The 12854-nt window shown below is 44.8% G+C and overlaps 1 protein-coding gene across 2 annotated transcripts in view; it reads left to right on the forward strand.

Moving 5' to 3' along the window:
• The window catches only part of ASB1 (ankyrin repeat and SOCS box containing 1), a 28743-nt gene that overhangs the window by 6565 nt on the left and 9324 nt on the right, over positions 1–12854 (forward strand). For both annotated transcript variants that reach the window (XM_074264441.1, XM_074264442.1), the window contains exons 3-4: positions 985–1287; positions 6955–7340. In XM_074264441.1, coding sequence (XP_074120542.1) covers positions 985–1287; positions 6955–7340 — 689 coding nt within the window. The remainder of the gene's footprint in view (positions 1–984; positions 1288–6954; positions 7341–12854) is intronic.

Consider the following 12854-nt stretch of genomic DNA (forward strand, 5'->3'; position numbering starts at 1 on the left):
CCACTATGTATCACAAAGATTATTTTTTTCCACCCCCAGACCTTGTTCTCAGTCGCTGTTCATTCACACGGTGGTTCTGATTTGAGCTGTGCCAGGCCAGTGCCAAGAGGGTAGGCAGAGAGTCTATTCCTATCAGTATTTGAAAAAAATTCTAAACTTTGGCTCAGCATATCTAATAAGCAGTGACCTTAGACTAGTCATTTACCCTTTGGGTACCTCAATTTCCTCAGTTCATGTACCTTGTGGTCAAAAAGAGACTCAGTGTTAATGGATTTGTCTAGCGTTGTTAATTTGACTCACTTAATTCTCTCTGTGCCTGTTTCCTTTTCTATAAAGTGTATCTTGGGATCCATGGGTAAATAGGACGACTCTGAGCTCTCATGGATCAGGTACCATTTAGAGAACTTGATCCCAACTGGTTACTTTTCCTTCCTTCATCTTACTGGAGCCACTTGGATTATTCTAAGACAATCTCTAAGATAAAAATGAGATATTGTTGAAGTCCTTAAATAAAAGTGGCCAGGTGCCCAGAGCCTTCCCAGGTGCAAATCTGAACTGAGCCTGAACTGAGCCTGAACTGAGGTTCAGTCTTAGGTTGAATCTCAGTGAATTTGGGCAACTTTCTTCTGCTTTCTGAGCCTTAGATTTCTCATCTCCGACACAAGAAAGTTGAAGTAGATGACTTTGGAGGTCTCTTCTCTCTCCCGATATATGCCCTTCTGGGCCCAAAGTAGCAATAAGAAGGGACAATATTCTAGTCACAGGCAATGAGCAAGTCACTTTCTGTCTCTGAGGGAGATCATTAATCATTAAAGTTCCTCCCACTCAGAGTTCTTTATGCCTGAAACTCATCCATGTCTGTGCCTTTGTCTGTTTCTAGTCCATGGCCATGTCTTTGTTCAGTCTGTTTCCATATAAAGATGCCTCCTTTACTTTCAGGGCTTGCTGCAGCAAAGCTAAACTTTCTGTTTCCGCTCTCCTCAGCCGGATCAATGAGAAATCAGTCTGGTGCTGCGGCTGGCTTCCTTGCACCCCCCTGCGCATCGCAGCCACTGCGGGCCATGGGAACTGTGTGGATTTCCTGATTCAGAAGGGTGCTGAGATTGACCTTGTGGATGTGAAGGGACAGACTGCCTTGTATGTGGCCGTGGTGAATGGGCACCTGGAATGTGCCCAGATCCTCCTGGAGGCTGGAGCTGACCCCAATGGCAGCCGGCATCACCGCAGCACTCCGGTGTACCACGCCTCCCGGGTGGGGAGAGCTGACATTCTGAAAGAGCTGATCAGGTGAGTGAGGGCAAGGAGGCAGATGCTGTGGCTGTAATGGTCCCCGTTGTCCAGAGGGGAAACTGAAGCTCCAGCAAGGTCAGTGACCTGCCCAGAGCCATGTAACAAGTAAGTGTCAGAAGCAGATCTTGACTAACTTCAAATGATTCTAGACTATTAATTCGAGCTGGCCCAAGCAGAGTCCAATAAGACCGGACCATTAATCAGTTCTTCGTCACTGAAGGAAGGCCTTGGGAGCCATGGATGATTTCTGCCATGGTAGCCCCCATCTCTGTGACTTAGAATCCCTATTTTTGTAGTCCTACACCTCCTTATAGAATACAATAACATCAACAACACCAACATTTATTGAACATCCAATATTGTGCAGGCACTGTGCTGAGCACTGACACACCCTCACAGCCTACCCTCAGAGATAGAGCTGTTATTATTTTCATTTACAGTTGAGGAAACTGAGGTAAAGAGAGCTTAAATGACTTGCTCCAAGTCATAGAGTCCTCTGCAATCCCTGACAGCCCTATGATTCTCCCTGGGGCAAATTAACTGCCTTCTCTTGGCCTGGGCTCCATACCTGGAAGAGAAAGTAGTTACTCTGGGTTACTGACCTAAATTCCAAATCCTAGGATCCTCTGGAATCAGTTTCTCCATCTATAAAGTGGAAAGGTATCTCTAAGGTCCCATCTGACTCCAAATCTCATTCTCTAACCCCCATGTCCCCCTTTCAATTTACATCAATACTCCTATGATCGCTTGCCATCCCTTCTTTCCAGCAGATGGGGCCCGCTTCTCCCCCGTCACTGTCCTTCTCAAACTTAGCTCAGTGGGACACCCAGGCTCTAGTTGTAAAGCTCCCCTCCTCGATTCTCTAGGAATAATAATATTAATACAAGGCTCCGTAACAAGCGATATCCCTGTGCACGCGTGAGAGGCCTTGATTTATACAGTTCTCCCCAGCCACAGTTTGCCAACAATATTAAAAGCAAGAGGGGAACTTTGGAAAATATTCAGAATTAAAATTAACTGGCGCCCAGCCAGTATCTTTTTATGAGGGGATGAAGGGATGTCTCTTCCACAGTTAAGCTAATACCAGATTGTCATATTGCCCAAAAATACAAATATCTTGGAAGATCCGAACCAGCTCTGAGTTAGTTTGAGACCGTTCCCTCCTCCCTTTTTTTTTCTTCCCCTTTAACGGGTTTTGGATAAGTCTCCTTTTTAAAATGAGTTTAATATGTGAAGTAAATTGGGAAGATTTCGTTGGTCGGTTTGTTTGTTACTCGAGCTTAGAATGTTTTTTAAGATTTCTGGGGGGAAAAGGGAGAATAGTTTTGAAATTGAGGGCCTGGATGTGAATTCCACTCGTGACCCTTGTCAAGATGGTTAAGCTCTAAGCCTCAACTTTCCTTATCTGTAAAATGGTGCTGGATCAGGTGACCATTGAGGTCTTTCCCAGTTCCAGGAGGCCTTTCTTCTCCAAATTACTGTGAGAACCATGCATGAGTGAGGTCCGAGAGTGAAGATCAGGCCTTCTTTTTCACACGGACACTTCACGCTCGCCCAGATGGATAAAGGGGTGCGGTGGGGTGGGGGCTGCCGTCTGACTGGCTTTAATAACCAGTGCCTGGCAGCTGTGCTTGCGATTCTTTGGTCTCCCAAAGGAGAAGCCCTCTTGGAATAGGCTTGGCCTAGTGCAGAAGAGATCATAAAAGCGGATTGCGTTCTGGAACGGATGGCCTCACCCCTCCCATCCCCCATGTCTCACAAAAACTGAAGAGCAACAAAAGTCTCTTTTTATGTGCCTGCTGAGCCCCTGAAGCCCTGAAGCTGGGTCTTCCTTGGAAACACACATACACACACACACACACACACACACACGTGTAAATGCACACACGTGACCATTGCATCAGTCTCCCTTTCCTTCATGCAGCCATTGGCTTTCACAAAAGAAATCTAAGGAACGAGATTCCAAACAAAAGCCATAAGTGAGCTCTGGTCCTGCTTGGGATGTCTGCCTTTGCCTTCAGTGCTGTATTTGCTTAGTGATGGAAGACGGGACTTAGCTTCTGCCCTGTGAGAGCACGGAAGGGCGTACCCAGGGACACGTGCCTCCTTGCTTTCCTCCTCCAGCTGTGCAATTGGGGATAGAGAGGAAGGACATCTAATCCATGCACTTTGCAGGCATGTGCTCCAGAGGCTGACTGGGCTGAGCGTGGCCCCAGGCCTTGGACTTGGACTCAGAGTCTTGGCTCTACTCCTTCCCTAGCTATGGGCAAGTCTCTCTCCCCAGAATGCAGATGATCGTCCAGGTTTGGGCAATAAACTAGAGCAATAGCATCAGATAGCAGGAGAGGGCGAGCTGGGGGAGGGCAGACACTGGCTTCCTGATCTCCAGGCAGCACAGTGTGCAGTGAACCCTAGGAAGCTTTCCCCCCATCCCAATGAAATCCATCTCTCTGGAAATTCGCTTTTCTCTCGCTGGGTTTCTACATGACAATCCCATGGCTCCTGGATGGACAACATCATGTCCCTGAGCCTTCTCTTCTCCAGCCTAACCATTCCCACTTCCTTTGATGGATCACCCAATGAACTCCTCCAGAAACAGTGCTTTCCATAGAATTAGCCCCAAAGGCTACAAATCAGCTAATCAGTCACCAAACATTTCCTAGGCACCTATTATGTCCCAGGTATTTTGCTAAGTACTGGGTGGTGTAGTGGATAGAGCTGGGAAATTGGATTTAGGAAGCTCTAAATTCAAATTCATCCTCAGACTTTGAACTAGCTGTGTGACCCTGGGCAAGTCACTTCTGTTCTCTCAGCCTCAGTTTCCTCACCTCACCTCATTTTTAAAATGAGGATAATAAGAGTACCTATCTTGCATGGTTGTTCTGAGTATCAAATGAGGTAATATATGAAGATAATTTTGTTAACCTTAAAACACTGTGTAAATTCTAGGCACTGTTGCTGGTTTTATTGTTGTTGATAATAATAATAGCAACAATAATGATAATAACAATGATAATGAAAATAGTCCCAGTTCACAAGGAGTTATAGCCTAAAGGGGGAGAGAATACATAAACAATGATCTACAGATAAGATATAGATGGGATAAATTGGGGATAATCTCAGGTTTTTCTCCGATTTTGTTGCTGTTCTATAAGGTGGTCAAGTCTGTATCTCCATGACCCCATTGGGAGTTTTCTTGGCGGAGTTACTGGAGTTCTTCACCATTTTCTTCTCCAGCTCATTTTGCAGATGAGAAAACTGAAGCAAACAGGATAATATGACTTGCCCAAGGTCACCCTATCAAGTAAATGGATTTGAACTCATGAATTCTTCCTGATTCCAGCCCTGAAATTCTATTCCCTGCTGAAAGTGAAGGAAGGCAGAGGTAGTGATGGGAAAGGAGAGAGTCCCAGGCATGGGACCATTGTCATTGGAGCCCAGAGTTCTGTCTCTGAAGGGGAGTACGGTGTTAAGAACACAGGAAAGGGAGGAAGGATTCAGATGATGAAGGGCATAGTTATTTGACGCTGAAGATACAAGGGAGCCACTGAAGTTTATTGAATGAGGCTAGTTGTGACAGCCCGATCTTTTAGGAAGATCCATTCTGGCAGAAAAGAGAAGGGATTAGAGCAGAGACAGGGCAGAGAAAGCAACTCCTGAACCAGTCCGGGTGGGAAGTGATGATGCACAGAGTTGTGCAGTATCAGAGGAGGGAAGGGAGGATGGAAGAGAAATCTTATGAAGATAAAGTCCACCTGCCTTATCAACTGATTGGATCTGGGCGGTGAGAGCATGTGAGGGTGACATCTGGGCCTTGCGACGCATGGATGGGGGCTCTTGATAGTAAGAAGGAAGTAAAGAAGGGAGTATCAGAAGGGAAAGTTAGTGAGTTTGAATGGTCAGGAGACAAGTGGAGACATGAGACTGGAGGTAAGGAGAGCAGTTAGGGCTGGCAAATGAATCTGAGAATCTTCTACATAGAGGTGACCATTGAATCCATGGGGGCTGATCAGGTTACCAGGCATGACACTGTAGAAGGACATCACTCCTACCTCAACCTGCCATATTTTTAGGCTCCCCTTTACCAAAGCAGGGACCCCTAAAACTTTGATTTACGTTCATAAAATATATATTCTTTAGCATGGCTAATAGCTGTCTTATGTCATCACTTACTGGGTTTTCCTTCCCAGGAGAATGGTCATAGCTTCATCCATTTAGTTTGGCTATATCCAAAGTCGATTGAAACCTAAGTCAACCAAAATGGCAGCCTTGATGGGTGTATATGAGGGCGAATATGATGACGGCTTTGTAGAGTTAACCAAAATGGCAGCCTTGTTGGGTGTATATGAGGGTGAACATGATGACGGCTTTGTAGAGTTAACCAAAATGGCAGCCTTGTTGGGTGTATATGAGGGTGAACATGATGACGGCTTTGTAGAGTTAACCAAAATGGCAGCCTTGTTGGGTGTATATGAGGGTGAACATGATGACGGCTTTGTAGAGTTAACCAAAATGGCAGCCTTGTTGGGTGTATATGAGGGTGAATATGATGACGGCTTTGTAGAGTTAACCAAAATGGCAGCCTTGATGAGTGTATATGAGGGTGAACATGATGACGGCTTTGCAGAGTTAACCAAAATGGCAGCCTTGATGGGTGTATATGAGGGTGAACATGATGACGGCTTTGTAGAGTTAACCAAAATGGCAGCCTTGTTGGGTGTATATGAGGGTGAACATGATGATGGCTTTGTAGAGTTAACCAAAATGGCAGCCTTGTTGGGTGTATATGAGGGTGAATATGATGACGGCTTTGTAGAGTTAACCAAAATGGCAGCCTTGTTGGGTGTATATGAGGGTGAACATGATGACGGCTTTGTAGAGTTAACCAAAATGGCAGCCTTGTTGGGTGTATATGAGGGTGAATATGATGACGGCTTTGTAGAGTTAACCAAAATGGCAGCCTTGATGAATATATATGAGGGTGAATATGATGATGGCTTTGTAGAGTTAACCAAAATGGCAGCCTTGTTGGGTGTATATGAGGGTGAACATGATGACGGCTTTGTAGAGTTAACCAAAATGGCAGCCTTGTTGGGTGTATATGAGGGTGAACATGATGATGGCTTTGTAGAGTTAACCAAAATGGCAGCCTTGTTGGGTGTATATGAGGGTGAACATGATGACGGCTTTGTAGAGTTAACCAAAATGGCAGCCTTGATGAATATATATGAGGGTGAATATGATGATGGCTTTGTAGAGTTAACCAAAATGGCAGCCTTGATGGGTGTATATGAGGGTGAATATGATGATGGCTTTGTAGAGTTAACCAAAATGGCAGCCTTGATGGGTGTATATGAGGGTGAATATGATGACGGCTTTGTAGAGTTAACCAAAATGGCAGCCTTGATGGGTGTATATGAGGGTGAATATGATGACGGCTTTGTAGAGTTAACCAAAATGGCAGCCTTGATGGGTGTATATGAGGGTGAACATGATGATGGCTTTGTAGAGTTAACCAAAATGGCAGCCTTGTTGGGTGTATATGAGGGTGAATATGATGACGGCTTTATTACTCAGTTTGTGTCCCTGGCAGAATACACGTCTCCAAGAGTCCCTCCATTAGACTTGGGAGTATTTCTGACCTTGCTTCTGCTTCTCATGCAGGTACGGGGCGGATGTGGATGTCAACCACTACCTGGCTCCCGGGATGCCTCCCCCTTCTTCCCGACGTCTCACCTCCCTGGTGGTGTGCCCATTGTACATCAGTGCCGCCTACCACAACCTCCAGTGCTTCAAGCTGCTTCTTCAAGCCGGAGCCAACCCCGATTTCAACTGCCACGGCCCTGTCAACGTCCAGGGCTTCTGTCGAGGCTCCCCCGTCTGCGTCATGGATGCCGTTCTGCGTCACGGCTGCGAAGCTGCATTTGTCAGTCTGCTGATCGACTTTGGTGCCAACCTGAATCTGGTGAAATGGGAAGTCTTAAACACTGAGTCAAGAGGCAGAGTGAAAGTGAATCCAGAAGCTTTGCAGGTTTTCAAAGAAGCCAGGAGTAAGTGCAATGAACCTAAGACCCACTGTTGCTTTTATGTCCATTCATTTATTGAGCACCTACTGTGTGTACACTGTGCCAGGTGCTGGGATAAAATAATGAACAATACAAACCTTGTCCTTAAGGGGTTATGATACACTGATTGGGGAACAGAGAACAGGGTGAGTAGAGATATATTCACATAGAACTATTTTACAAAATTTAGTAATATATAAGCTAAATCAATTCAATCTAGCATGTATTCCATATGCTGAGCACCGCGCTGGCTCAGATCAGTGCAAGGAAACACTCCAAGGACAAACTTGAGGAGGGAGACATCAGGAAGGGAAGGCAAGGGGCTAGCAGAGATAGGGGCTAGGGTGAAGTTCAAGTGCAGTGGATGGCAGAGCACCTGAGAGGAAGGAAAGTAGGGGGACATTGGGAAATGGGGAGTCCCCCACTTTGGCTGGAATAAAGAGTAGAAGATGAGGAGAAATGTGAGAGAAAGCTAGAAAAGCTTTAAAGCTTTCTCCCATTCTCCTGCTCCATACAATCAGGTATCTGTTTCTGACTCTAAAACTAAATAAATAGAATATAATATATCTAATATATAAAGAGAACAAGAGAGAGAGAGAGAGAGAGAGAGAGACAGAGAGAGAGACAGAGAGACAGAGAGAGAGACAGAGACAGAGAGAGAGAGAAAAGAGAGAGAGAGAGACACAGAGAGAGACAGAGAGAGAGACAAAGAGAGAGAGAGACAGAGAGAGAGAAAAGAGAGAGAGAGACAGAGACAGAGAGAGACAGAGAGAGACAGAGAGACAGAGAGAGAGAGAGATAAAGAGAGACACAGAGAGAGACAGAGACAAAGAGAGACACACAGAGAGAGACAGAGATAAAGAGAGACACATAGAGAAAGAGAGACAGACAAAGACAAAGAGAGAGACAGAGAGACAGAGACAGAGAGAGAGACAGAGAGACAGAGACAGAGAGAGAGACAGAAAGAGAGAGACAGAGAGAGACAGAGAGAGACAGAGACAGAGAGAGAGAGAGAAGAGAGAGAGAGAGAGAGAGAGAGAGAGAGAGAGAGAGAGAGAGAGAGAGAGAGAGAGAGAGAGAGGAGAGACAGAGACAGAGACAGAGACAGAGAGAGAGAGAGAAAGAAAAAGAGAGAGAGAGAGAGCTCTGCCAGATTGCACCAGAGAGAACTGGCCTTGCTCCCAACACTTGCTGCTCCATTCCTATCTTCACACAGGCCATTCAGCCTGTGTACTATCACCCTATTCCTGGGCTTTCAACCTTGACTTCTAGGAACAGTAATTGAGGGAATGCCACTATTCTGGGGGAAATGGCTTCATTGCCATAGAGCTCCATTGATGATCCTTGTGGCTCCAGACCAAAACATCCCAGTTCCATTGCTTCTCCTCTCTTGGCCATGATTTTTTTACCTGTGTTCACAAATGGGATCCAGGCTCTGTCCTGGAGGATGACACATTATTTTCCCATAATGCCCATTTTATCATTCCTTTTCTCTTTCTCTGGGGTGCTGAGACTTGTTTTTAAAAGAAGCCCTTAGGCAACTTCTCTATCTTTGCTCGAGACATTAATTAGCTTCCACTATACCTAGTCTTCCTTTGTGACCCCCTGCCTCCTTTCCTCTGGAACCCCTTCTTTTCTGCACTTCTGTCTTTATTGTAACTCTGAGCCACCCCAGTCCCAGTACTTGTCAAGAGAAGTGTGGGTGCTCTCCACTCTCCCTCCAGTTCTAAAGTCACAGCAGCATCTTCAGCGCCCTCTCTCTCTCTTTTTTCCTTCTGGGCATAGTTAGCCCTAGTCCTCCCAAAAGCTAATTTATGTCTACCTGCCCCGCCCCACTTTGGGACTCCTCCCTTTCCCCTCCTCAAGCCCTCCACTTTAGCAATCACATCTTCTCCCTTTTCCATCTCTTCGCTGAGTTCCTACCCATCCTTGAAAACCCAACTCCAACGCCACCTTCTCTTGGAAGCCTTCCTTGAGCCCTAAGAGGCTTCCACTGGGACGGAATCCCCCCATTTATAGATGCTCTTTCCATGCTCTTGTCATTTGGATCAAGACCTTTGGAGATGTAAGGGTGAAGTGAGATCATCTAGTTCCAACTCCTCATTTCACTGATGAGGACACAGCAGATGGGGGAAGTCCAATGACTTGGTTAAGGTTCTACAGATAATTAAGTCCAGAGACGAGCCTCAAATTGGATTACTGATCCCAAATCCTAAACTCTTTGCAGTGAACCATCTTGTTCTATGAGGGCAGGGCCAGGTCTTCTGTAAACTTTGAATTCCCCTGGTCTCGGATAATAAACAATCGTCATAATAAATAACAAAATGAAAATAAATAATGAATCTTTACTGAATGAATGGTCTGTAGAGGACGTTGAATGCCAGGATTGGCACTATAAAGTTGTTCATAAATGAAACAAATAATATTTTCTTTACAAAAACAACACCAAGCAAAACGACCTTGGAAACGAAAAAGAAATTTGTTCTTTCTTTGACCCAGGACTCTTACATTGAGGTTTCCATGAGGCCTTCCCACTTCCAGAGCTAAAGACTGAGAAGAGAGAAAGAGAGGGAATGCTTGCCACAGTTTCCTCAGTTTCTAGAGAGGTCTATGTGTTCCGTTGCTTTACTGTTTATTTCTCGAATTTCCCAAATCTAAGCCGTTCTGCAGATGTAGTCTTCACCAAAACATGCTTGTTTTCCCAAATTATTTTAAAGTTAATTTTTTAAAATTTCAGTTCCAAATTCTTCTCTCCCTCTGATCCTTCCCCAGACTAATTTATTCCTTTTAAAAGATCCCTCTGAACTAGCTCTGCATGGAAGCCTTGCTTAATTCCAACTTCGTTGTTTAGAGTTGTGTAAGAAAAGCCTATGGGTTGGGTTTGTTGACCTTTGCAGTAGTTAAGAGGCTGTTATTCAAGTAAATAAGTTTGCTGGGCTGACCCTAGAGGCCTTCCCTTTATTTGTTTGTGCTTCAGTTATTCCACAAGGGATTCTCCTTTGCCTTGGCTAATAGGGTTATAATCACTCACCCCCGTGAAGTCCATTAATTTCTCCATAACACTGGCCCTGCTGGCCCTTCCCTTGCAAATCCTTGGGTTTTTGGTGAGGCAGAGGTGATGATGTGTACTTTGTGTACTTGCAAATCAGCAAGTGCATTTCTTGACATTTCATAATATTCTCTAAGTCTAGTTAGTTCCTTTAGATTCTCATCTTGGGCCTCCTCTCCTTCCAGACCAGGGGTTCTCAAACTACCCCCCGGGGGCCAGATGCGGCCCACTGAAGACATTTATGGGCCCGCCTGGTTATGGCAAATAGGCTCAGGGGCGGAGACAGAGGGTGAGCTTTTGTTTTTACTATAGTCCGGCCCTCCTCCAACAGTGTCAGGGACGTGAACTGGCCCCTATTTAAAAAGTTTGAGGACCACTGTTCCAGACATTACAATACATTTGTCTTTTTTGGAATAAGAACCAAATCTCTTAATGGTTTCCTTCTAGATGACAGAACATCGCCTATGCTGTAAAAATGGAACTGGTCTCCTTGGGGATGAGGGAATGGTGTGTGTGTGTGTGTGTGTGTGTGTGTGTGTGTGTGTGTGTGTAGGACAGGGTGTTGATGGTGGATTCTCTCAGTAAGTGATGTTTACAAATGAAGTGGATCCAGAGAGTCATAGAGTAAGGAGGGGAAAACAGGCATAGACCCCCACGACTGACCAAAGAAAGCCTTGCTTCTCATTCTGACCAAGACTCAAAGTTCTCCCATGAGCATCAGTGATTTACTTTGTTCCCTTTTTGCTACAATAATAACAATGATGAGAAGAATCCCACATACTCCCAAGTTCTATGACCTCAGCAGCATTTGATGCAGGTTGCAGCCCCCTTCTCCTACCCCCTACCTCTGTCCATGGTCTCCTAAGGTTTTCGTTGCTGAAGAATTCAGCCTGGGGCTCACCCTCTCTGAACTTGTCGAGGCTGGGCCTTACACAGTAGGATCATCTGGACCAAGCCACATCAATGGACCTTTGCTTGAAACTTTCCTGACTTGGCCAGGCCTTCCAGAAACGCACCTCTTCAATGTAGGTTTTTATCCACTCCATGATGAGGGCCTGAGGATGACTTTAATAATCATCATCATTGCAAACATTGAATTGTTTTTATTATTCTAATAGCAATCCTGGGAAGCAGTGGCTGTTATTATCTTCATCTTACAGATGAGGAGCTGAGGTAAATGGGGTTAAGTCATTTGTCCAGGGTCACACAGCTTGTAAAAGTCTGAGATGGAATTTGAACTCAGGTCTTCATGATATCTGCCCCAGCTCTCTATCTGCCATCCAGTTGTATCTAACCATGGCCCATTGGACTTTAGGGCTGCAATAATAACAACAATAGAATCTAACAACGTATTGACAAAGAAGTCTTGAAGAAATGACTATCTTCTCGGGACCTGGTGCATAGTAGGTGCTTAATAAATGCTTGATGATGGATTAATTGAGTCATAAATATTTGTCTGTGAAAATAAAAAGGCTCAGGATGGTGATTCATGATTATATTATTGCCACCAGAAGTTACAAAGGAGGTATCCTTCTGGGGGGCTGACTCATCAGTCACAGAAGATTATACAATAAAGTGACGGAAATTATGTGAGGTAGAACAGAAGGTAAGGGAAAGTTCTCATCTAATGGATACCCAGAGAAACATGGTCAGTTTGTGAGAATTAGACGTCAGAAGGTTGCTGTCCTTTATAAACTAGCGATGACAAATCTCCACACCACAAAAAAAAAATAGTCTTAAGAACTCTGTGAGTAAGAAACCCAACTGGAACTCAAGGATCAGGACCATTAGAATTGCTGCTCAGATGGGACCTTGGGCTGGAAAAACCAGGAGCAGCGTTTTTTATAGATGTCATCATATTAAAGACGCCACTTCTTCTTTTTCACTTAAAATTCCATTTTATTTTATTTTCCATTCCAAATTCTCCCCCTCCCTCTTCTTCTCTTCTGTCCCACCCACTGAGAAGGGGAGAAAACAAAGCCCATTACAGAAAGGATCATGCTGAATAAGTTTCTTCATCAACCATGTGGTGTGTGTGTGAGAGAGAGAGAGACAGACAGAGAAAGAGACACAGAGAGAGAGAAGACTGAAGGAAGGGAAGGAAAAGGAGGGAGGGAGAAAGAGGGAAGGAGAGAAGGAGGGAGGAGGAAAAAAGAAAGGGAGGAAGGAAGGAAGGAAAGAAAGAAAAAAGGAAGGAAGGAAGGAAAAAAAAAGGAAGGAAGGAAGGAAGGAAAGAAAAAAGGAAGGAAGGAAGGAAGGAAGAAAGACACGAATAAGAAAGATCCCACATAGCTGTTTGGGTGGAGGAGAAGAAAAAAACAGTGCAAATGCTTGAGTCTGAACTCTTAACTTCTCAGTGCTCTCCTGAGAGGTGGTTAACAGACTTCATCCCAAATCCTTTGGAAGCGTGGTTGGTTATCATGTTGTTCAGAGTTCTTCAGTCTTTCAAA

This window comes from Sminthopsis crassicaudata, chromosome 4 (genome assembly GCF_048593235.1).
Source record: "Sminthopsis crassicaudata isolate SCR6 chromosome 4, ASM4859323v1, whole genome shotgun sequence".
Lineage (NCBI taxonomy): Eukaryota > Metazoa > Chordata > Mammalia > Dasyuromorphia > Dasyuridae > Sminthopsis > Sminthopsis crassicaudata.